General features: G+C 38.8%; 1 protein-coding gene across 2 annotated transcripts in view; it reads right to left on the reverse strand.

Moving 5' to 3' along the window:
* The window catches only part of Btnl8 (butyrophilin like 8), a 43,498-nt gene extending 20,029 nt beyond the window's left edge, over window positions 1-23,469 (reverse strand). For both annotated transcript variants that reach the window (XM_023701843.1, XM_023701842.1), the window contains exons 1-2: window positions 23,231-23,469; window positions 2,776-3,051 (exon numbers count right to left, since the gene is read on the reverse strand). In XM_023701843.1, coding sequence (XP_023557611.1) covers window positions 2,776-3,051; window positions 23,231-23,279 — 325 coding nt within the window. In that variant the 5' untranslated portion in view covers window positions 23,280-23,469. The remainder of the gene's footprint in view (window positions 1-2,775; window positions 3,052-23,230) is intronic.
* Between the last annotated feature and the right edge of the window lie 201 nt (window positions 23,470-23,670).

The following is a 23,670-nucleotide window of genomic DNA, read 5'->3' on the forward strand; positions in this document are numbered from 1 at the left end:
CATAGGAACACATATATCCCTATGATATGATGTTTTCAGATCCTCTGGAAAAATTCCCAGTAGAGGAATAGCTGGTTTAAAGGGGATTTCCAGACCAAGTTTTCTAAGGAGTCTCCATACTGATTTCCATCAGTACACTTTTCTATGTGTGCCAATAGTTTAGAAAAAATTGGTCATCAACAGCTCTGGGATACATCTTACTCTATAGACCAAGCTTTTCAATTTGTTCATATCTCACTATGTGATAACTTTTGACCATGTGCACTATTCACAACAACCCCCCCTGTGGAATTAGCATACGAGTACATCCACTGATGAGAGAGTAAAGAAAATGTGGGCCAACTGAAAAGAAAAGAGATCCCAGAGATAAGCCCACATATTTGCAGCCTCTGGTTCTCAACAGAGGTGGCACAGATATACATTAGAGAAAGGACAGCTAGAAGTCTGGAACTTGATACTGCTTCTTATCAGAAAGCTAATAAGACCTGAAAGTCTGAAGCTACAAGCAGAAAATATAGGAGAAACACTTCAAGACACTGATCCAAACAATGATTTTCTTTTCTTAAAATAATTTTATTAAGAAAGAAATAGCAATGAGACTGTTTCAAAACAGGTTAGTAGGACAGTTATAATGATTAATACATTGCATATTACTGTCTTCATAGTAGTTATTCATAGTGCAAGAGAAAGATGTGATATTTTGTCTAAGCACTGTTAGTACAAATCTTCTTTCTCTTTGAACTAAGAGGAAGTGGTTGTATATCAGTGTGGAGACTCCTTGAAAAACTAGTACAATGACTTTCTGAATAGGATGCAAAAGCGCAGGAAACAAAAGCAAAAGTTCACAACTGTGGCAAAGAAAATAACCAAGTACAAGGGCAATTTACAGAAAGACAGAAAACATTTCCTGACTATAAGCTGACAAAATGTTTAGATATAATCTGATATTCAGAATATAAGTAGAACTCAAAAAGTTCACAAAACTCTCAAATAATACAAGGTAGAAGTGGACAGTCTAAACAGACACTTCTCAAATGGCCAAGAAACAAAAATAACTAAGAAGTATAAGAAAAATGGTCAGTATCACTAACTGTCAGGAAAATTAATATAAAAAATATATCTCACCAAAATTTTCTAATTTCTAACCAAAACAAACAAAAACATATACTAATAAGGATGTGGAGAAAAAGGAACCCCCCTATGCCCCACTGGTGAAAGTAAATGCAAATTAGATACTACACTTGATCTTAGCCAAAAGGCCAACATGCAATAGAAATGTAAATTAGAAGAGCTATGATGGAGGACTGCATGGAATTTCCTCAAGTAAGTCAAAATAGATGTATCATGCAATCCAATTGTCCCACTTCTGGGTAAGTAGATGGAATTAGCATACCAAATAGATGCCTGACTGCCTATGCTTACTATAGCAGTATTCACAGTCACTAAGATACAGAATCAGTCTAGCAATCAACAGAATAGAATGATTTGTTCTAATGGTGTTTGTAAATAGGATATCAAGTCCACATCTTGTACAGCAATTAACCACTAAGAAGAATGTATGCAGTGTGTTAATTGTTGAAACTGTCCTACTGATTTGATTTGAAAAAAAAAATGGATAAAGAAAATGTGACATAAGCCAGGAATGGTGCTGCTTGCCTATAACTATAGCTGCTTGCCTTGCACTTTTCAAGGATAAGGCTCATAAATTCAAGCCCCGTGTTGGTAACTTGGTTACCCTTGTCTCAAAATAAATTAACAAAAAAGGTTAGGGATGTAGCTCAGTGTGAAGACAGTTGATGTTTACTCACCAGTATCAAGAAGGGGAAGAAAAGAGAAGAGCAGAAAGGGAAAAGAAAGGGGAAGGAGTAGAAGAGAAGGAAGAGGGAGAAAAGGAGAAAGAGGGCAAGAAGAACAGGAAGAAGAGGAGGAAGAAAAGAAAGAAAAAGGAAATATGATGTATACACAATAGATTATCATTCAGCCATAAAGAAGAATGAAATTCTGCCATTTGCAACAAGGTAGATAGAACTGGAGGACATTATATTAACTGAAATAAACTAGATACAGAAAGACAAGTATGGCATGTCCTTTCTCATAAGTAGAAACTAATATAAAACTAAAAGTACAGGAATGATTACTAGAGATGTGAAAGTGTGATTTGATTATATACATGTGCTGAAATATCATATTGAACTCCATATATATATAATTAATATATGCTTATAAAGTATTTTTTAAAAGTTAGTCTCGCTGGAGACATTGGCCAGGTATGTATGAGATGGATATGTAGGGGTAAGGAACTTTGAAAGCCACACACCCAAAATCTTTGGATCGCATGGTTAGAGATTGAACGATAGTGTGCAGGACCACAAGTCCAACTAGGATCAAATACGTTGCCTTGAGGAGTAAATGTTTTGGCCTTTGTCCTCCCCATACTCCGTTTGTCACAGCATTGGAAATTAAACAGACCACCCTGACTTTCCCTTGTCCGCTACCTGAGTTCCTGCTCAGAACTCTCTGTGAAAGCCTGAGAGAATGTTTTCTCTCCATGTGACTCTCCTTAGGCACACTCTACATTGAGCACATATGTGATTGTATAGTGAAGAAAGCAGTCCACCTTGTCAAATGTTTATTCATATATATGTATATTTCATTGACCTTGTCTTTCAAAATGAGTCCTTAAAACTGGCAAATACTAAGTAAGAATAGACACAGAAGTTCCTGTTCTCCCTCCAAGTTACCCAGCCATCTACCCTTTACCTCCTTCCTGCTTACCTCTTATCCATATTCTAGATTCTATTCTTTGGCTCTGGTTGGGGAGCTGGATGAAGCATGATATGCTCCCAGAATTCTCTTGGACTATGAAGAAGGACTCCACATCAAAGAGGCCATGTCTATTTGCAGTTATCTTGGAATCTGAAGATAAATCATGTCCCTGTGGACCTTTCCATTTTACTATGGGCTGGGATAACCAAACTGAGGACTGGCAGAGGAGCTCGATGCCTCCATCAACATATCCCATGATGGAAATAAGAGGAGTTGAACTCAGTGCTGGAGAGAGAAAAAAGATGAAAATAAAGATAATATGCATCCCAAGGCCACAGCTATTCTGATCCAGGTTCACCAAGCCCATAGTCATAATTCCAACTCCTTGTCCTTTTTTTAAAAAAGACATATGCACTTACAACACAGATGACTATAAGTGCTACATGGTTTTTGTTCAGGCAACATATATTTACTGTACATTTGTATATTCCTAAGCAGTAAATGTAATGAAGCAAGATAGAGATTCTTTTAATAAGAAACTTTTCCAGAGCTCAGAAGGAAAAAAAGGTCAGTGGAAAAAAATGCTGAGTTTCCAGGTGCATGAATATTTCATTAAACAACAGTAAGTCAAATAAAAATAACAGTGGAGCTATTAATCATTTGCTGTCACAATATAAGAAAAATACTGTTATTTTTTGTAGATAGGTATCCCCCATAAAGCCTCATGCAGTCATGGGGTGGCTTCTGGAGTTTGTGAGTATTGAGTGTGTTGCTGCTGCACCCTCCCTGGGACAGGTAAGCTGCATTAAAGTGTGAGGAGAGGAGAGAGATTAGCTAGATGCTCCAGCTTCTGCTTCTACCTTTGGCTCTTGCTGTTTTTCCACCACTATGGATTGCTTCTCTGTGCCATGTTCTATTCTGCTTTGGAGCAAGCTGAGTATGGACTGAAACCTCCACTAACTGTTAGCTAAATAAACCTTTCCTTCCTTAATTGTGGATGTTGGGTATTTTGTCTCAGGAACAAGAGAGAAGAATAACTGAGACAGAATTTGGTACCAGTGAAGTGGTGGTTGTTGCTGTGATTACACCCATGTGGATATGAGCTTTTGGGCATGGCTTATGGGAAGAGATAGGAAAGGTTTGGAGATGTCACCTATAAGAGAAGCACTAGAATGCCTTTGGCTCTTCTGTACAGGAGATTCTGGGTAGAGATCAGGAAACCAGAAGGCTGATAGAGATCCTGCCTGTAAAGACAAGGCTGGGGAGGTTTCTGTTGGCCAAAAGGAGAGAACTGGTTGTTAGACTCCAGAATGATGTATGTTATGGTTCAGAAGAAAGCTTGTCTGCATTTTGCTTGTATCCAGAGATTGCCTGAGCCTGAGATTAAGCACAACAGATTGATTAATCTGGCAGAAAAATTTCAAGGGTGTTGAATGCTGAGGCAATGGAATGTCTCTTGTTGGAGGCTTTTAGTTAGATTTATGTTGAGAATCAAGAGCAAAGAACCCAGCAGGATGATTTAAAATGTGAGTTTGGCCAGAAAGGAAGTGCCAGGAAGGCTGTGGACTACAAAGATAGAGCTGAGATCTCCACTGTAGAGAAGGAACAAGAGAATGGAAAGGATGGCATGAGGGCATCACAAGAGGTGGCAGGTCTCTACCCTTCATAGCCTCAGAATTGCCAGGGTGAGGGACTTTGCTTTGGGAAAAAAGCTGAAGGCACCATGTCCCAGAATGGAGGCAGAGAACACACCAAATTCCTGAATGGCACCAGACAGAGAATTGGTTTCTTGGAATCAGGGTCAGAGTGCTTAGCAATCCAGGCACTTGACCCCTACAGCCAAGAGAGAAGAAAGCCTGGCTACTGCTCCAACTGACAGCAGACCTTGACATAATCCACATGGTGTTGTTTTGGGGTGCAGGCAGAATACAGGAGTTCTGAGGCTAAGAAAGTTTCCACCTAAATTTCAGAAAGCCTGGGAGGCCAGGCAGTGTGCCCCTGGGAGGGCAGTGTGTAAAGCTATGAGTGAGAAGCCCCACAAATTTGGAAAAGCCAGGAATGTGGGTTGTCTGAGAAAAGCTGCAAGGAGGGAGTAAAGCCAACCCCAGAGAGAAGCCATGGGATGTATTATCAGCAGAAGTACTATAGAGGTGATGCCACATGAAACTCACAATTTGTCATAGATTACTTCAGATTTTCCTCATGGAATTACAAGTCTTAATATTTACCATTCTGGATTTTGGACTTGCTTTGGTCTCAATGCTTGGCATCCTGCTGTACCTTTGGAATGATAATATGTATTTTGTGCCACTGAATGTTGGGAATGTTTAACTTTTCATATGTACATGGACTCATAGCCAAGAGTTCGACTTAGATCTTGGAGGGGACTTAGGACTTGGACTTTTCAGCAATGCTGAAACTGTTAGGACTTTGGCAACTCTTCGAGATGGACTAAAATTCCTTTTGCATGAAGGGATGGTGTCTTAGTTACTTTTTGTACATTGTTGGGACAAATACCCAACACTCAAAATGAAGGAAGAAAAGGTTTATTTAGCTCACAGTTACTGGAGGGTTCAGTCCATATTCCGCTGGCAGCAGAAAACAATGAAGAGCAGAGTAGGAACAGCAGCTACGGTGTCCACCAAGCCTCTTTCTTCCTTCTATGCTGACTGCCAAGACCGGCAATTTTAGCTCCTCCAAGTAGCTCCTCCAAAGTGGCGTGGCTGCGAAGATCAAGCTCCTCTGAAGACTGGAACTTCTCCACCAAAGCGCTGATGTCAGGCAGGGCAGCAGGAAGTCAGGCAGGGCAGCAGGAAGCCTTTCTCAGTTCCTGGGTCCTGCCCACCTGCAGGGCTAGGCCCCAATGCTAAGAACTGTCTGATTCAGCCAAACTGACATAATGTATCAACTAAAACAGATGGGCTTGAGTCCTTGGGGGTCCAGGGGTAGAATGTTATGGTTTGTGTCTAATCTTCCCCCTCAAAGACTCATGCAGTCATGGTGTGGCTTCTGGAGTTTGTGATTGATTGCTGGTGTGAGTGGTGCACCCTCCCTGGAGCAGGTAATCTGCATTACAATATGAGGAGGGGAGAGAGGCTAGCTAGCTGCTCTAGCTGCTGCTTCTCCCTTTGGCTTTTGCTGTATTTTCACCATCATGGACAGCTTCTCTGTGCCATTTACCACTCTGCCTTGGAGCCAGCTGTGCATGGAATGAAACCTCAACTAACTGTTAGCCAAGTAGTCCTTTCCTTTCTTAATTGTAGATGTTGGGTATTTTGTCCCAGAAATGAGAGAAGAATAACTGAAAGTCAGCATTTTCCAAACTAGGAAAATGCTGATTCCACCACTTCTCTTTTCCCTGATAAGAGAGCTTCCATAAAAGTACATGAGGGCTGAGGCTATCATTCCATAGCACAGCACCCTCCTGTCCTGGCAAGCATTAATTCCTGAGTTTAATTCTCAGTGTTTTTAAAAAAGAAAGACACAAAGAAACAAAATTTGTCCAAGGTCTTAGCTAAAGACACCTATCAGTGAAAGCATCAGGGCTAGGAACATAAATTCATGTCAGCATGAGCAGCTAAGTCCTTGACTACAACTCCAGAAAATACAGTACTGCCTATGCACCAAGTCTGATGGTAGGGAGGGCAGCTTTCCCATGAGGCATGTTAGATAAAACCTTTCTAGTTGCCTATCATTGGGGAAAAAAAATCACATAGGATTTTAGCCAGGAATTAGACTCTCAGAAACTTACAGACTGTGCAAGGAACAATTATACATTTTACTTCACTGCTAAAAGTACAACTTTGGGATTGGCAAGACAGCTCAGTGGACTAAAGATTTGCTTAAGCAAACTGGGGCAAAGTGCAGGGACTCGGTTTGATCCCTGGAACCACATGCCATGCTATTCCCATCCCCAGGATGGACTGGGCTGGCCAGAGTCCTGGCATAGTGGCACACGTCTGTAATCACAGCCCTGGGGAGGCTGAAAGCAGGAGAATCACTATGAGTTTGAGCTTCATAGTGAGACCCTGAAATAACCAAAGACATAAAAAAAAACAAATAAAAATGCAACCGTGGAAGGTTGGTCAAGTTACCACAAAAGAGTCAGTGATTAAATGTCTAGTGTCCCAGGTTGGAGGTGACATTTGTACCCTGCTGTGTCAGATAAAGTGGGGGAGAGGGGAAAGCATTATGGGTCAAAGGTCAAGTAGATACTATGGTACAGATAATGACCATGTTATAATCTGTTCAAGCGCCTATGAGTACATGGTACTTGGGGATGTGATTTATAAGAAAGGATGGGCATGAGACAAGTCTGAGGATGCTCAGAGAGTAACCATGGAGAATATAAGTGCACTGAATAGAAGAGTGCATAGTTATATTGCAGTTTTTGTAAGTACTGTTCCCCTTCAGAGCTGTTGACTGGCAAAAGGAAGTATGATCAGACCCACATATTACAAATTCCCTCAGATATCAGTTTGGGAGAGAGATCACAGGGAATAATCAGAGGCAAAGTTCTTAGGTAGGAAAGCCATTTAATTATTCAGGTGACAGCAGAAAAGCTGGATAAGAGGAAGAAATGAGAAAGGGATAGACAGTAACAGCAACTATTTAGGGAGTTTGACTTAACAGATATAAGCAATTGCTGAGGAAGGTTTAACTGACCTTTAAACTTAGGATTTTGAAAACAAAAGGGAGTACTTTCACATGGGTAATCATTGTTTGGTGATTTGTTTTTGCCTACATTCCACAGTAGAGAGAATTAAACTTTCCATGTGTTATTCTTCATCATTCCTCAGGTTCTAGAGAAAAACATGAATCCTAATACATAAATGTTTGTTGAGCAAACAGCTGAAGAAAGGAATGATAGTGTCAAGACTATGAGAAAGTCTAGATAAGATTATAGGACTACATGTCTTGCTGCTCTTCCTACACAGTGAAATTTAAAACCTTGGAAATGCAATATGAGGCAACCACAGAAGAACTCCACAAAGTGCAAAGAAGAAGGGAGACTCATTAGGCACTCAAACAGTGCAAGAGCAACACAGTACTAAAGTGATCCATATCCCTTGCCATGAACAGAACGGGATCCAGATAAACCCATTCAAGATCAATGAACACATCAAAGGGACCAAGCTGTACCTCAAAATAATTGATCAGGAGATCCACTGAAAAGTCCATTTGGATCAGAGATTTTCTTCCCTCACCTGGAGACACCAAGACATCTGACCTAGGAAAGCACCTTCTATTCAAACAGGAAAGACTACAAAACAGCAGCAGGAACCCCACTATTACCAAAAGGCTCTGAAAACTAAAATTTTTGTGGAAACACAATTAGAAAAAGTACCACAGGACCTGCACACAAGATAGGGGACTGCCTCCCAAAATAGGTGCTTTAAATAAGATCCAAAGTTTCTTGATGTAGTAGCCAGTATCTCAGTTTCAGTTAAATGAGCATACGAGAAACAAAGAAACTATCATTTTCAATGACAATAGTCTAATAACTAATGTCAGCATCAAGATAAAAACAGAGGGGCTGGCGAGATGGCTCAGTGGTCTGAAGCACCTACTTGGAACAAGCTTGGCAAAGCACAGAGACTGCGGTTCGATCCCCCAGCACCACATGCCAGCCAGCCCCGCCCCCTGGTGGGCTGAGCTGGCCATATACACACACACACACACGCACACAATAAATAAATAAATGTTAAAATAAATAAATAAATAAATAAAATAAAATGTTTAAAAAAAAAGATAAAAACAGATATTAAAATTATTGCCATATAGATACATTAAATAGTCACCAAGGACAGAAAACACATAATTATGATGGAAATTCCAAAACTCAGCAACTATTAGAGATACTACTAAATTAAAGACAAGCAAATATGCGGAAGATATGAACAACACAACCCACAGGATATTCACATTTATAGACTACTCCACCTAACAAAATTAGAGCAGATATCCTTTCCAAATGTCAATGATACTTTCACCAGGATAGACAACATCTTGGTCCATGAAATAAACCACAAACTTACAAGAGTTTCAACTACACAGTATATGTTCTCTAACCATGATGGAATCAAACTAAAAGTAAGTCACCAAAAAAATTCAAGAAACTCTCCAAATATTGGGAAATGAAAAAGTGTACTTAAATAATACACAGATCAGTGACTGAGGATGTGACTCAGTGGTAGGGTGTTGCCTGGCATGTATGAAGCCCTGAATTTAATTCCCAGCATCACAAAAGGAGAGAGAGAGAGAGAGAGAGAGAGAGAGAGAGAGAGAGAGAGAGAGAGATTATCAAAGTGAAAGTCTCAAAGGAAATTAAATATATAGCTGATACCTGTGAACAAAGCAACTGCACTGAAGAAAGCAAGGTGTAATGGTAGGGTCATGCTTGGAATGCCTGTCATTCAGGTCTTGTAATTATGTACTACTTGTCATGACATACCAATTACAGCCATACTATCTCTCAAGTAATTTTTTTTAAAAAAAGGTAATAAATGAAAACATGAGACAAAAAAAGTCACAGGACTGTCATGCTACAAGGCTGTATATTGTTAGATTTCTGAATTTCTGTGTGAAAATATGTAAATGCTTATTCTCATTTTTTAAAAAGTATTTCTATCTTTTTAATCCTTTTTCTTCATATTCTGGATGCATTTGAAGTTTAACATATAAATACTTGATGGAAAATACCTGTTCCATGTTATGTCTAAGATGTTTGATATTCAGACAGTTAATGAGGTTAAGCTCAACTGCCTATGTTATAGGGTAATAATATCATTAAGCTTTTCTTCTGGAGGTTTAACAACTCAAGTTTGCAGACCAAAAATTAGAGAAAAAGAAGGGCTATAAGCACAGCCAACATTTTGGCCCTAGCCTTTCAAGGTCAGTAAGGACTCAGGAAATAGGAGAACCTGTACTGTACTGTCATGTAATTCAGTTGTGCCCCAAATTTTCTGATCAAGTAGATTATGGGGCCACAGAGGAAAGTGATCAATGATGTAGAGTGTGCCTAAGGAGAGTCACATGGACAGAAAACATTCTCTCAGGCTTTCACAGAAAGCAAATTGGTCAAGAAATGGCCATGACTCATCCATATGGCTGACACTGAAAAAGAATCTACAAACTGTGATACAGGGTTTCAGGGTAAATCCTGAGGGCATTTGACTGACCTTATCAGATAAAAAAGTTATATTTCTTGTTATATAGGTCTTGCTTTATCTTGGTCTTAACCATCCAGCAGAAAAGTATGAAAATGAAGTATAAAAATTAAAGACATATTAATATGCTGAGCTGTAAAAGGCTCAGGTCAACATCTTCAGACATTGACAGTCTTACAGAAAACCCACTACTATTATGTACTATTGGACTATATTGGGATATTTTGCTGAATTCGTGAACCTACAGTATTTAAATGACAATGGAATATCCTTCTTTGACAAAATTAACCAAAAAAAGGGGGATACAAATGAATGACCATTTTGTATCTGTATACTCAAAATAGTTTGGATAGACATATATCTTCATTCCCTTAATTTAATGAATAGTGAGGTTCTAATATTCTTTGAGACAGGCTATCAGGTCTGTATCTTGTACAATGCATAACCACTAAGGCAACAATATGCAATGTATTAATTACTGAAAATGTATTAGTAATTGGTTATGAAACTGTCTCATTGATATTTGTTTCTCAATAAAAATATTTTTAAAAATAAATGAAAGATAAAAAAGAAATTAAATATATAAAATAGAATAAAAATGAAAACAAAAATTTTCAAAATATGTAGAGTGCATATGAATTGCTGAGTTTGTGGCACTTAAGGTTTACATTAGAAAGAAGTTTCAAGTCAACAATCAATTTATCATGAAACACAGAAATAAGAAAAATATATAAAGAAAGCAGAAGAAAAAGATTAACAAAAATAATTACAGAAATCAATGAAGTTGAAAATAGGAATAGAAAAGAGAAAATCAGTAAAATAGAAAACTGGTTATTCAAAAATTGATAAAGTTGATAAGCCATTAGCAATAGTGACAAAATTAAAAGATGTTTCAATTCACAACATTAGAAATGAAACATATTTCACTACATCCCATGAAACCATTAAAAGAATAAGAATAAACTATTAGTAATACTTTTGGATTTATAAATTTGACACTTATTTATTTATTTTTTGTGGTACCAGGGATTGAACTCATAACCTTGCACTTGCCAGGCATGTGCTTATGCCACTGAGCTAACTTCCCAACTGACACCTCTTTAAAAGAGATCAATTCCTCAAAAGGCTTCAGCTATTAAAATTAACAAGATGAAACACAAATGCTAAATAGTTTTGAAACCCTTAAGGACATGAACTTTGTTATTTGAAAGCTTAAAAGAAATACCAATGATGAGATGATGCCAATAGAGAATTCCCCCAAATATGTAAAGAACAATTGTGAATTTTATACAATCTTTCTTCAAAATTCTGGGGGAGGAGTCATGGAGAGAAGATGCTAATGAGAACAGGTGCACCATCGGATAGAGGAATAAATTGCAATGTTTTGTGGCAGTGTTGGGTAACTATGGCTGATAAAAATGAAATATCTTTCCAGGCATGGTGGCACACACCTGCAATCCCAGCAGTCAGGAGACTGAGGCAGGAGGATTTTTGCAAGTTTGAGGCCAGCCTGGGTTACAAAGTGAGCTCAAATCTAGCCCAAACTGCATAGATCCTGTCTCAAAAAAAATCTAAAAAAAGCTTGTAAAGAGAATTTTAAATGATCCACAAACAAACAAACTATAAATGCATAAGGCAAAGGATATGCTAATTACTCTGATCTGATCATTACACACTGTTAACAAGTATTAAAATGCCACATTATTCATCTAAATATGTATAATTACTATGTGTCAATTTAAAATAACATTTTAAAAAAGCAAATACTTCCCAACTCATTTCATGAGGTCAATATCACCCTACACCAAAAATACTAATACTAAAAGGCCCATGGACCAACAATGATCTTGAACCTAAGATCCAAAAATCTTCCACAAATTATATCAATTCTAACTATATGCACAAAGATTTATGTATCATAACCATTTTTGCTTACTAAAGGTCTTTATGCTAAAAGTACATCAAAATTCAATGTAATCTACCATGTTGAAAGGGTGAAGAAGAAAAAAACTCTGTCACATCAACTTATATCTAGAAACACTTCACGATTTAGAAAAAAAAAACTATTAGAGTTCAGAAATGGAGTGGAATTAATTCAACTTCATATAGAACATCTGCAAACTCCTACAGACAAGTCTCATACTTATTGACCAAAAACTGACTAGAAAAAAAACAAAAACTTGACAAAGTTGTACTCTCTTGGTGTTCTTTTCAGTATGGTACAGAAAGTTCCAAGCAACAGAGTACAAAAAGAAAAATAATAGGCATACAATTGAAAAGACAGAAAATTTTCCCTTATAAAATAATTGTACTAAATAAGGCATGGTGTTGCACACCTGCAATATTAATCCCACTAAGAGGCTGAAGCTGAAGGACCACAAGTTTGAACACAGCCCAGGTAAACTTGCAACTTAAGAAGACTTTGTGTCAAAATGACAAATACAAAAGGCTTAGAATGTAGCTTAGTTCAAAGGCCATAATTTCTCTAGTATCAGGACAGAAGGAAGGAAGAAAGGGAGGGAGGGAGAGAATGAAAGACAGGGAGGCAGGGAAAAGGGGGGAGGGAGGAAAGGATGGAGGGAGAAGGAAAAAAGAATGGAAGGTTGTGTAAAGCCTGAGTTTAATTTCAGTAAACAACACAAAACAAAAATGAACCAACACAAAATAAAACCCTCATGCTATAACAAACAATTAAGGTGATTTCATGGCACAACTAAGTCATGAGGTTTCTGAAGAGGAAACTGACCTAACACGTTCAGCTTCCAGGTGGTAACCTGTTGACAATTATGGGAGCTAAACAAGCACCCATAGAGGTCAGCATCTGAAAGGGTGATGTTCCTCAATTCCAGGGAAGCATGACCTTCCACCATGAAGTCCTTCACCAGCGCAGTTCTCCCTCAATAGACTGGCATCTGCATATATTTCTGATCTTCTCCATTTCTGTAGAGGTAGACTACCACAGAAAACTGATCCTTTTTTTTTTTTTTTTTTCAGTACGGGGATTGAACTCAGGACCCTGCACTTGCCAAGCAAGCACTTATTCTACTGAGCTATCTTCCCTACCCTGAAAACTGATCCTTGAAGAACCTCACTTCCATGGTCTCCACATTTGTCTCAGGAGAAAGGAAGCAGAACACTGTGTGCTTCCCCACTAATGACTGCACAGGCTTGTCTGGCCCAGCCACCCACCACTGGCCTCTAAGAGAGAACAAGAGATAACTGAGCAAAATCTATTCAGGACTGCAAAGTGCTGATGATGTGTCAAGGGGATGGAACATTCACTCTGGTCTACTTTCTAAACCCAGAGATATATCTGCACATCTCTTACACTTGACAGAACACATCTACAACAGTTACTACATTGTGTTCCTGCAAATATCTTGACAGGTACAGTGACACTTCCATTTCCAAGGTGAGAAAATCAGGTATCACCAAAACTAAGTTATCCAGAAGCATGAGCAGGATTTTACACATTGGAGACCCTCTCATTAAATGAGACTGTACACCTACATATTCTTTCCTCTATCCATTTGCATCAAAAACAACAACAAAATCTACAACAGTCCCTTTTCCATTTTCCTTGGTTAAAAAATACCCCTTTTCTTTACTGTGAGCAGAGGGACATTATGTAGCTATAAAATCTCCAATTTGGAGGGCTGGCCAGATAGCTCCGCGGACTAAAGCTCCTGCTTAGGCAGAGTGTAGTGGCCAGCACTTGATCCCCTGTGTTCCGTGTGGGTGCTGGCCCCATCCCCGGGGTGAGCTGAGACAACGATTGAGACTGGACATGGTGGTGCGCCTGTAATCCCAGCACCTGGGAGGCTGAAAATGGGAGAATCACTATGAGTGTGACCTACATAGTGAGACCCTGTAGACCCTGTACTAAATACAAAAACAAAACAAACAAAAAACCCCTCCAATTTGGAGTATTTTTTGCATCATTTTGCAAGTGCTTTATAGATGTAATCAGAGAAATATGTATTTTCTGTATGTAAAGAAGTTTCTGAGCTATTTATTTCTTTATTCTATTACTATTTTTTATTATTTCCTTATGGTGGTATTTCTGTACAGTATCTATACTATTTTTCTTTTTTCTGCCAAGTTCCAAAAGACACGAGGGATGAAATTGGGACGCAGAAAAGCTTTCTGGGAAAGTGAGTGTGGCCTGTTAATTGCAGAAGCTTAGGACACGTGCACACAAGACTTCTCAAAGCCCTGCCCTGCACATGGACTCCTCACGAGAACTCAAGCAGGTTGCTGATAGGACACCTTCAATTGCACACCAGCCTGAGCAATGGGGCCAATCAGCACTGGCCTTTTAGTCACCATGTTCCCTCTTGCACAGTTGTCCCCTTTCACAATATAGTGTAACTTTTTTTTCATACTTTTACTCAGCTCTAACTTTCTCTGCTGGGCCCATTTTCCCCCTATTTTTAATAAATACTAAACTTTGTTATCATTTCCATTTGTCTAGACCAAAATTTGCTCAGGACAAAAGAACCTAAAAGCCATCTCTAGGAGATTCTAACAGCCAACCAGTAGCACATAAGGCACTTTGGGAACGTTTTTATTTTTCTCAAAATATGTAGCTGAGGTGTTCTTTTCTTCTCTCTCCCTTGGAAAACTCCAGTTTCTTCACTCCTTTTCCCCCAGGATGGACTTTCATCCTTTGGAAGGCCTTTTTTCTCTGTGTATCCTTAGTGAGTCATTTTTTCAGAGCCTTATTTCATCCCACTCCTACTTGCTTCTACATTTGTTTGTAATCTTTGTTCATCCTGTAGAACAACCACATGGTTTCACCATGTTCATCCACTATTTTAGTTGGTTACATTAGCCAGTCACATGATTCCACCATGTTCGCTCACAATTTTATTTTCTTGTTTTCAACTGGCCTCCTGGCAACCAGGCAATCACCTTTGTAATAAAATCTAAGCCCCTGATTTTAAGGAGAATACAAGCCTTCTCCCCTCTTCTTTTCTGAATTGGTTTAGGTCTCTTCCCTGTTTATTTTCTCTAACAGAAATTCAGGTAATTTAGAAACAGATACCTGTTGACTTGAACAAAACAAAAGAACAGCCAATAAAGCAACTGAAGTGGTTGTAGGAACAAGTAGACTCATCCTTGCTCTTAGAGATTTTAAGGGTTTTTTTTTTTTTCAAAAGAAGAGCTTCCTATATCTACTGATTTTAAAAAAAGAAAAAGATGTCAAAGTACTACTATTATGGTAAATGTAAGGGTTATTGTTTCCCACTCCTATGGGAGTGTCCAGGCCTGCTGCTCCACATGTACCTTACAGAAATTTATAAAATAGGTCTTGGACAGGCTCTGCCTTTCCATCTAAGGCAGTGATGGTAAATCTTTTAGAAATCAGTGCCCAAAATATAACCCCAAACCCACTTATTTATCACAAAGTGCCAACACTGCAATTAAATATGAGTATTGGTGTATTACTTTAGAGAAAAGACAACTCCCACCTGAATTGTCTCAAAAGAAAAATACAATAATATGCATGCCATAGGTTTGCTGCTGCTGCTGTAAAAAGTCAGTGGGCCAACAATGCAGATCCCAGTGACCTCACTGTTAGGATCCTAAAGGAGTCACAGTGGATCACAACTGAGTCTCAGATGATGCACCAGGTTTTCCACTGGTTCACTGGAGCAGTCCAGTCACACAGCAGAGTCTCATGGAGGATGCTCTGGGGACTCAGCAGGTTTCATCCACCTGTAGGGAAGCCCTCTGTAGTACTCTGGACCTGGTCTTTCTCTCTCCAAAGGGCCCCATACATGTAGCTAATTGGAGCCTCAGAGGCTTTACTCTTATCTTTTATTATTGCAGGACTGCTTGGGTCCAGTGACTAGCGGATGGTGAAACAGGTACAGAATGCTAGTCTAATTTTTAAAACTTTTTAATAATACATATTTGCAGCTCACAGGTTACAATTATGTTGGGGAGTGGTTACATGTATGTACCACAGCTTGCTTCTTTTTAAAATCTCCTTTCCCCAGGGGCTGGGGAGATGGCTCAGTAAAATAAGCGCTTTTCTGGCAAGCGCAAGGGCCTGAGTTCAATCCCCAGTTCCGCAAAAAAAGAAAAGAAGAAGAAGAAGAAGAAGAAGAAGAAGAAGAAGAAGAAGAAGAAGAAGAAGAAGAGTACAAACAATTGAAAAAAAGAGACAAAACAAATAAAAACATTAACTGCTTCTTTCCATACGCCAGCAGAAATCCACAGTACAGTTGTCCAAAGCATCCTGCTTACATACACAGATAAATCTCTTTCCCCACTCCCTATCCTATTCTCTTCAACTCAGTAACTCTTTCCTTTTGAATAAATTCATTTCCCTTTTACAGTATCTATTGTACCCTTCAGATTCCATTTTTCTCTTTTAGTTTCTCATACTTAGGAGAGAAAACAATGTTTGTACATGTGAGTCTGAAGGTCTGAATTCTTTCTTTCATTTGTTCGTTCTTTTTCTTTTTCTTTTTTCTTTTTTTTTTATTTTAGGGAAGAATCTACAGGGTGTTCAGGGTCCCACTACTGGATCAGACTCTAGTGATCTTCCTATTTAGAGCCTCCCAGGAGCTGGGATTACAGACAAGCGCCACTACACCCAGTCTCAATCACCGTATCAGTGTGCCCTGGGGGCAGGGCTGGCAGGGCACACCGGGGATTGAACTCCGGCCACTGGACTCTGCCTAAACAGGAGCTTTAGTGTGCTGAGCTATCTGGCAAGCCCTAATTGTAGTTTCTTAACTACCTTGTTAGATTATCTTAACTATCTTGTTAGTTAACTTAATATCATATATATATATATATATATATATATATTTCCTCTTGCTCTTCTTCTTCTTCGTCCTTCATTTCCTCTTCCTCATTGTACTTTCTCTTCTTTTGAAGTTTCTTTCCAATTTACAATATCTATTGTACATTTGGCTCTTAGTCATTCAGTTTCTCACACTAGTGAGACAATACAGCATTCACATATGTGAGTCTCACTTATTTCACTTATGAGTATGGTCTCAAAAGTCTCAAGTTTACCTTTCTTTATGACTGAGTGGTGCTCCATTGTATTAAAAAAACCCCTACATTTTTCTATCCATTTCTCAGCTGATGAGCATTTGGGTTGTTTCCAAGATTTATTACAATTTATGCTGCTATAAACATGGGTGCACACATATCATTATGATATGATGTTTTAATTCTTCTGGGAAGATACCCTAAGTTTCTTAAATGCAACAGATTGTTGTATGCTGGGTTTTTATTTTTTTGTATGCTGTTTTATGGATGCCAGTGACCTCACTAGTGTCCTCTGTGTTTTTAGCTATATCCACTTAATTATTCTTGTTTTGTTTTCTTTGCTTATTTGTTTGCTTGTTTTTTTGTTGTTGTTGTTGGTTTTTTTTTTGTTTTTTTGCTCTACCAGGGATTGAATTTAGGACCCTGGGCTTGCCAGGCAAGTGCTTATTCTATTGAGCTATGTCCCTGCCCCAATTATTCCTGTTGAGATTATTAAGTTATTTTTTCCAGTGTTTATTTAGTATTCATATATCTCAAACTGATATTTTTCATGAAAACACTATTTCTCCACCTGTTGTGAAGGACAGTTTTGCTTGGTAAATTAATCTGGATTGGAATTTACTTGTTCTTAGGGCTTGGCGGTTTTGTGTTGAGAAGTCTGTTGAGATTCGAATTGTTTCAGCTCTATATGTGACTTTTTATTTTTCTTAGGGTATTTTTAAAATTCTGTGTTTTGTTGGATATCTGGTAATTTAATAAGGATGTGCCTTGGAAAACTTCTTTTTAAATCATATCTGGTGCTCTATAAGCAGTGCTTACTTGCATTTTAAACTATTTTCCTATATGTGGGAAATCTTCTATGACTTCTATAAGCGTGTTAGCAAATTAATCTGTGCTGTCTTCTAGTTTTTCTTTCTAATTTAGTCTTAGATTGGTCTTTTCTTCATCTAGTAGTTGCTAGATAGTCTCCTCTTGTTCTTTTATTTGTTTTTTGTCTTCTTTGAGTAGGTTACTGTGACTAATTGTTTTGTCCTCAATATCAGACACTCAGTTCTTTATTGTAATTCACTGTTTTGTTTTTAACGTCAGACACTGCTTCTTCATACTGGTCATTTCTACATTGTATGAATTCTATACAGTTTATTTCAGGTATCTCCATATGCCATCTTTGAAGGAACCTATATTTTTGTTAAATCTGTCATTCAAATTTTAAACTGTTTTGGTTAGCTCATCCATTTTTTATGTATCTCCTCAAAATTCACCATGAATGTATTCAGTGAAATTGCTGTGAAGTTTTTGTTCTTTGCACTCATCTATTTTCTTTATTTCTTCCAATCAGTTTTCATTTGTGGAAGATTCATATTACCTGATATTTGTTTACTTTTCCCTTTGTGACCAGCTTTCCCTGCCTTGGGAGATTTGGGAAAGGGGTTGGAGAGCTTCTATTTGCTTGCTCCCCCATTGTCCTATGTGTATCTGTTTATTTATTTATGAACATATATTTTTAATTGTATATGCACTCCTTTTTTATCTCCTCTTTTGGGAGGCACTTAATGCAGGCTTGACACTAGAGATGCGAGGAGCACATGTGGCTTATAAATGGATTTTTAGTAGGAAGTTGATGCCTAATCAATAATTTTCACCTTTGTACATTCAATGCTAGTATTTACTACTTCTGTTCTTTAAGTGATTTTGACTCTGTCCCTATATTTTGCCAAAAGAATTACTTTTTACAATGGTATCTATAGATTCAATCTTACAGCACTTCTTGAGATAGTGCTTACAGTTATACTTCCCCTCTTTATTCTGAATGCACACTATGACCATTTATTCCTCATGGTTGTTCTACAATGAAGTAGATGAGGTGGGGTGGGGACAGTGGGAGATAGACACTTAGTGTGTTAGACACAAAGAGGAAGGTCTTTGGGGGAAATAGTAGCAGCTGAGAAGTAAAAATTGATTTTATTGTACCACTTTTAGTTGAGTTGAAGGGTTAGTATTGAGAATTTTCAGAAGACATTTGGGGAGGCAAGGGCAAGATATGTGAGAAAGGAACTTTATTGTGTGATTTATGGAAGCTATGTGGTTTTCAAAACTTGCTAATAGGGAGGACCACAAGTTATGTGACATATGGAAGAACTAAAGGCTTAGTGTGGGGAGGATAAAGTAATAATACTACAGAAGATAGGAGTGACTATGAGAGTGACAACAATATTGTCTCATGGGTATTATGGCAAGTAACCAGACAGAGCTAATGCAAGGGGAAAATCTAAACACCTATTAAAGCAGAGACAATGAAAGAATAAACACACAAGAGTAACAACCTGATAAAAACAAGAAACCATAAAAGAACATAACCCAACATTACTAAACAAATCAAGAAATGTTAAAAAATAAACCTATAAGTTGTCTGATGGGAAAAGATGAAATATTCCAATGAGGCATACATATGATTCCCAAGTAGCCCGAGAGTTTGTGTGCTCAGGCCCTGATAACTCTTCTGATCCTCTGGTGCAATACTAAAGCTAACTCAGACTCTGGACTTCTTTCTGCCAGGTTGCAAACATTCTTGCAGAGTCTGAGCCAGTCCACATTTTTGTGGTGGATACTCTCAAGTGATGAAGAATTCAGCAGACAGGTTCACTGGCACAAAATTGACCAATGGGTCAGGATTCTTCCTACATAATAAGATTTGCTACAGCAGTAGCAATCTAATCTGTTACAGTGGCATCTGTCGGGGATAGTTGAGAAATAACATCCCTGATAGATACCCAAGGAAACACTTCTTTTTGTTTCCCTTTATCCTAGAGAAGAAATCCACAGTTGTAGTGTAAGCATCTTAACAACTCAAGTCTTAAGCTGCAGTTAATATACAGTAAATGCAATGGTTGTGTCTTCTTTCATGTTGAAAACAGCATTCAACAGTAATGTTAGAGAATCAGTTATCTAAAGCCCAGTGAATAGGGGACCAGGTAATGTTAGAGAAAGGAAAAGAAGAAAACAAGAAGAAGAGTAAGGTCTTCTGCTCTGTGGTATGGGAAGGAGGAAAAAGAAGAACTAAGTGTCTTAATGATTATGTTTTCTATTTAGAAAGCTATAAAAGAAAATTGGGTACAAAAATTGGTAGTGAGAAATGGAAATGGGAAAGGATTCTATGCCTGACATAAATATTAGAGCAAAAGCTAAAAGAGAAATGAAAAGGGAGAGAGGAAATAAAAAGAATAATTGAGAATGAATAAGACAGGAGAAAAGAGTCAGGTAATGAGATATGAACCAAAGTAGTAGAATGTAGAGGGACAAGGGAGAATTGCTTTATCTTTTATAAAGTGGGAAATAAAAGGCAAGAAGAAGAGAAGCACACATACACAGACATGCTTATAATGAAAAAAAAAGGGTGAAAGAATGGGAATAAAATCATGGGGGACAAAAAAGGGGGAAAACAGCAAAGAATAAAAATATTAAAAATTTTAAAAATTAAAAAATACAATTAAACAAAGATTAATGAAATAAACTTTTCTATTGTGTTGGACACATAGCTCTTTTCCTCAGCCTAGGGTAAGAAGCACAGCAGAGCTGAAGCCAGTATGTGATCCGTTCATGCTCAAAGTCTAAGGTGGCATCTGCCTCCAGAATAGTGCTGAGTCCAGAGATCTGCTTACAGTGAGAACATGGTGCCCATGGGAACTTTCAGTCCTCTAACCCAGGCTGATCCTGATCTCTGACCAGGAGCCTTGTCTGCATTCACCAGCCCATGCCTCTCAGCAAGACTCTGCCCAGTCTCTTAGTCAACTGCTGGCTGTCTCCCTGATTTTCTTTCCTTCATCTGCTCTGGGAACTTGGCACAGTGAAGCAGCCAAAGGGCTGCCCTGGGACCCAGGTGCAAACACTCAGCCCTATCTTCTAAGGTCTTCCTGGCCAGCTCTTATTCTATGCTGGCAACTACGAGCACTTGTACTAAGGTCATTTACCAACTGTTTATTGCAGAGGGCCACTCTGTAAGCAGAGTCCCACATTTTCCTTGCTGATTCCAACTGCAAATGATTCCTTCAGTCCCAGCGTAGTTCGTTGGTTCTCAGTGAGTAGTAAAACATTGTTGGCTTCACTTTGTTTCCTAGCTAGTGGCTAGCCAGCTGCTGTCAGCAGCACTGTGTGGTCTCTCCTCTGTGCTGTGATCTATTTCTTCTATATAATTTAATCTTATTTTCTTCTTCTTGGTCAGTTCCTTCATGGTTCCTGGGTAACTTCCATTCACTTCAGTTCCTCTCCAAGCTATTATTTTCCAGGCTCCAGACACTTTGATCTGGAGAAGCTGATCTGCTGGCACTAACTGCTCCACCATTTTAGGCTTCTTCTCAATCTCGTATTTTTTTTTAAAAAGTCTGAATTCTTTGGTTAGATCTTTCTTGCCAAGCAGAAGAAAAGTACTATAAAACTCCCTTATGTTCAAGTTTTTATGGTTCTTTATCTCTATAAAGGTTCAAAAACTATAGTACTTGAAGATACTTACAAAGGAAAAACTAAGGTGTCTTTGATGATTCTGCTTTAAACACCTACCTGTCTCTCAGGATAGTATATATCTGCCCCATAGGTTTTTACCAGACACTAGAACCCTAAAAACTCAGTATTTTTAAAAGACTAGTAGATTTGCAGATGGGACCTCAGGACCCTATGATCCAGATGTTGGACACAGCCTTTCCTGTGTTCAACAATCACGTTCTAGATGAGGATGAAAATAGAATAGTCAAGAAGGAAAGACAGGACAAAATCATGCCTGTTGTAATTGGCAATGCTTCAAGCACAACCAAGTCATCCAAGAGAAAAGCCAGGGACAATGAAGAACTGTAAAAAGATGGATCACTTGGCATAAGACTGTACAAGCCACTGCCTGGGCTCTACTCTGTGTCAGGCAAACAATGTGTCTGATTCATGGGACTAGAGGGTTGACTGTCCCCACTCCTAGAAAGGGCCTAGACCAGGCAAATTTTAACCCCTACTCTGGTAAAGAGGACAGAAGAAGCATGGGCCAACTTGTAATGTGTAATCCATGGACACATCTGTCTCCTGAAAGAAACCCTGGGTGAACATGGATTCATGGGTAAGCACTTTTAATTCAATTCCTTTGGTTTCTGTTTTAACTTTCTTCTCTGGAAAATCTTACTCTCAATCTACAGTCATAACTCAAGTCAAAGAGAACACTAGTGAGAGCTTCTTTATTGCTGCTTGGATGTGTAAGTTCAAAGGTCAAATGTTCAACCACAAGTTTTTGTCTCACAGTTACTATTCTTTTACTATGAAGCAATTCTCTAGCAAACTTGGGAGCAATTTTTGAATTCCAGCAAAAGGCAGAACAGATTGTACTTGTTGGGACTATAACAGGCCATACTTGTAGACATTCTTGAGGTACCATAAAGACGTAAGTTCTAAACTTGTGAATAGGTGATTTTTCTAGACCTTCATAAGAAAGCAGGAAATAAGTGACCTGCTCATCCAAGATCCTACAGAGATGTGATTCACTGAAGAGGGTAGTTTCATCTAAGGTGAAGATCAAAGTAGGCTATGTACTTGTCAGTTTGCAATATGTTAGTGAAGCCAAATTCTTTCCCTCAGGGATCTCTGCTCAAAAAACAGAGCAAACAGTCTTGCTTCGGCAGTGATACCAGGAAAAGATAAAAAAGCTAAATAAATACACCAACTCCAAATATACCTTTCTGGTGATATAAGCCCATGCAACAATCTGGAAAGAAAGGAGCTTGAATAGCAAATAAGCAATCATCTATAAGGCACAAACAAGAAATTCTACAACTCTCAGAAGTAATTTATCTGCCCAAGTAGGTTGCTGTCACTCATTGCAAGGAACCCACAGACATTTTTAAAGACTGTTTAGTAAGTCACAAGGCTGGCAGGCAAGTCAGAAACCTGGATGCACTAATAAAGACTACTCCTGCCTAAACTCCCACAGCTCATCTGGACAATCATTTGATTCAATTATCTGAAGAAATGCAGTGAGACCCTTTCTTACTACCATTCCCTCCATTGAGCTGCCTGCTCCCACTTTTTCAGGGCTGCTATTAGAATTTTACGCAATGCCTGAGTCCTTCATGTCACTCCATACCTCCACAGCCCTGGCACTGGTAGACACAGCCCAAGACTTTTGAGAAGCAGGGAGGATGCCAACAACAAACACATCCTCATCCCATTGTGCCTTAATCAGTGCAGCTAAAAGAATCAAACTGTTTTTCAAGAAGATGTGGACCAAGGGCAGTCCGGCCTGGATAACTTACCTGACCCCAGCTTGATGAAGCTGAGAAGCAAGGTGAGCAGAAGAGCCATGGATGCTTCTGCTGGATCAGGTTCATGCCACAGAGAGATGATGGGAGGGAAGGATGGATGGCTGAGAGAAGCGATCAGGCAGCAGTCGGGGAAGGTGCAGGAGCCATGCGGAAGGAGTGGCTCAGCAGGAGTTGACACAAATTGCACTCTTCCCCTTAGAGGCTCCCTGACACAACCTCAGACTGTAAGCACCAGGGGCAGAAGGACTCTGGACTTTGAAACAGTGTTTTTACTGGCAGCTAATAAACATCTGTCTTAAGTCAAGAAAGTAATGGTAATAGGGTGGGGCAGAATGAGAGGGTTGTTCTAGCTCGAAACTATACCCTGGGTGTATGGCATGGAACAAGCAGCTGTAAGTATTGTTTCTGTTCCATTATAGCAGATAGAGCAG

The sequence above is a fragment of the Octodon degus genome, unplaced genomic scaffold, assembly GCF_000260255.1.
Source record: "Octodon degus isolate 3935 unplaced genomic scaffold, OctDeg1.0 scaffold00141, whole genome shotgun sequence".
Classification (NCBI taxonomy): domain Eukaryota; kingdom Metazoa; phylum Chordata; class Mammalia; order Rodentia; family Octodontidae; genus Octodon; species Octodon degus.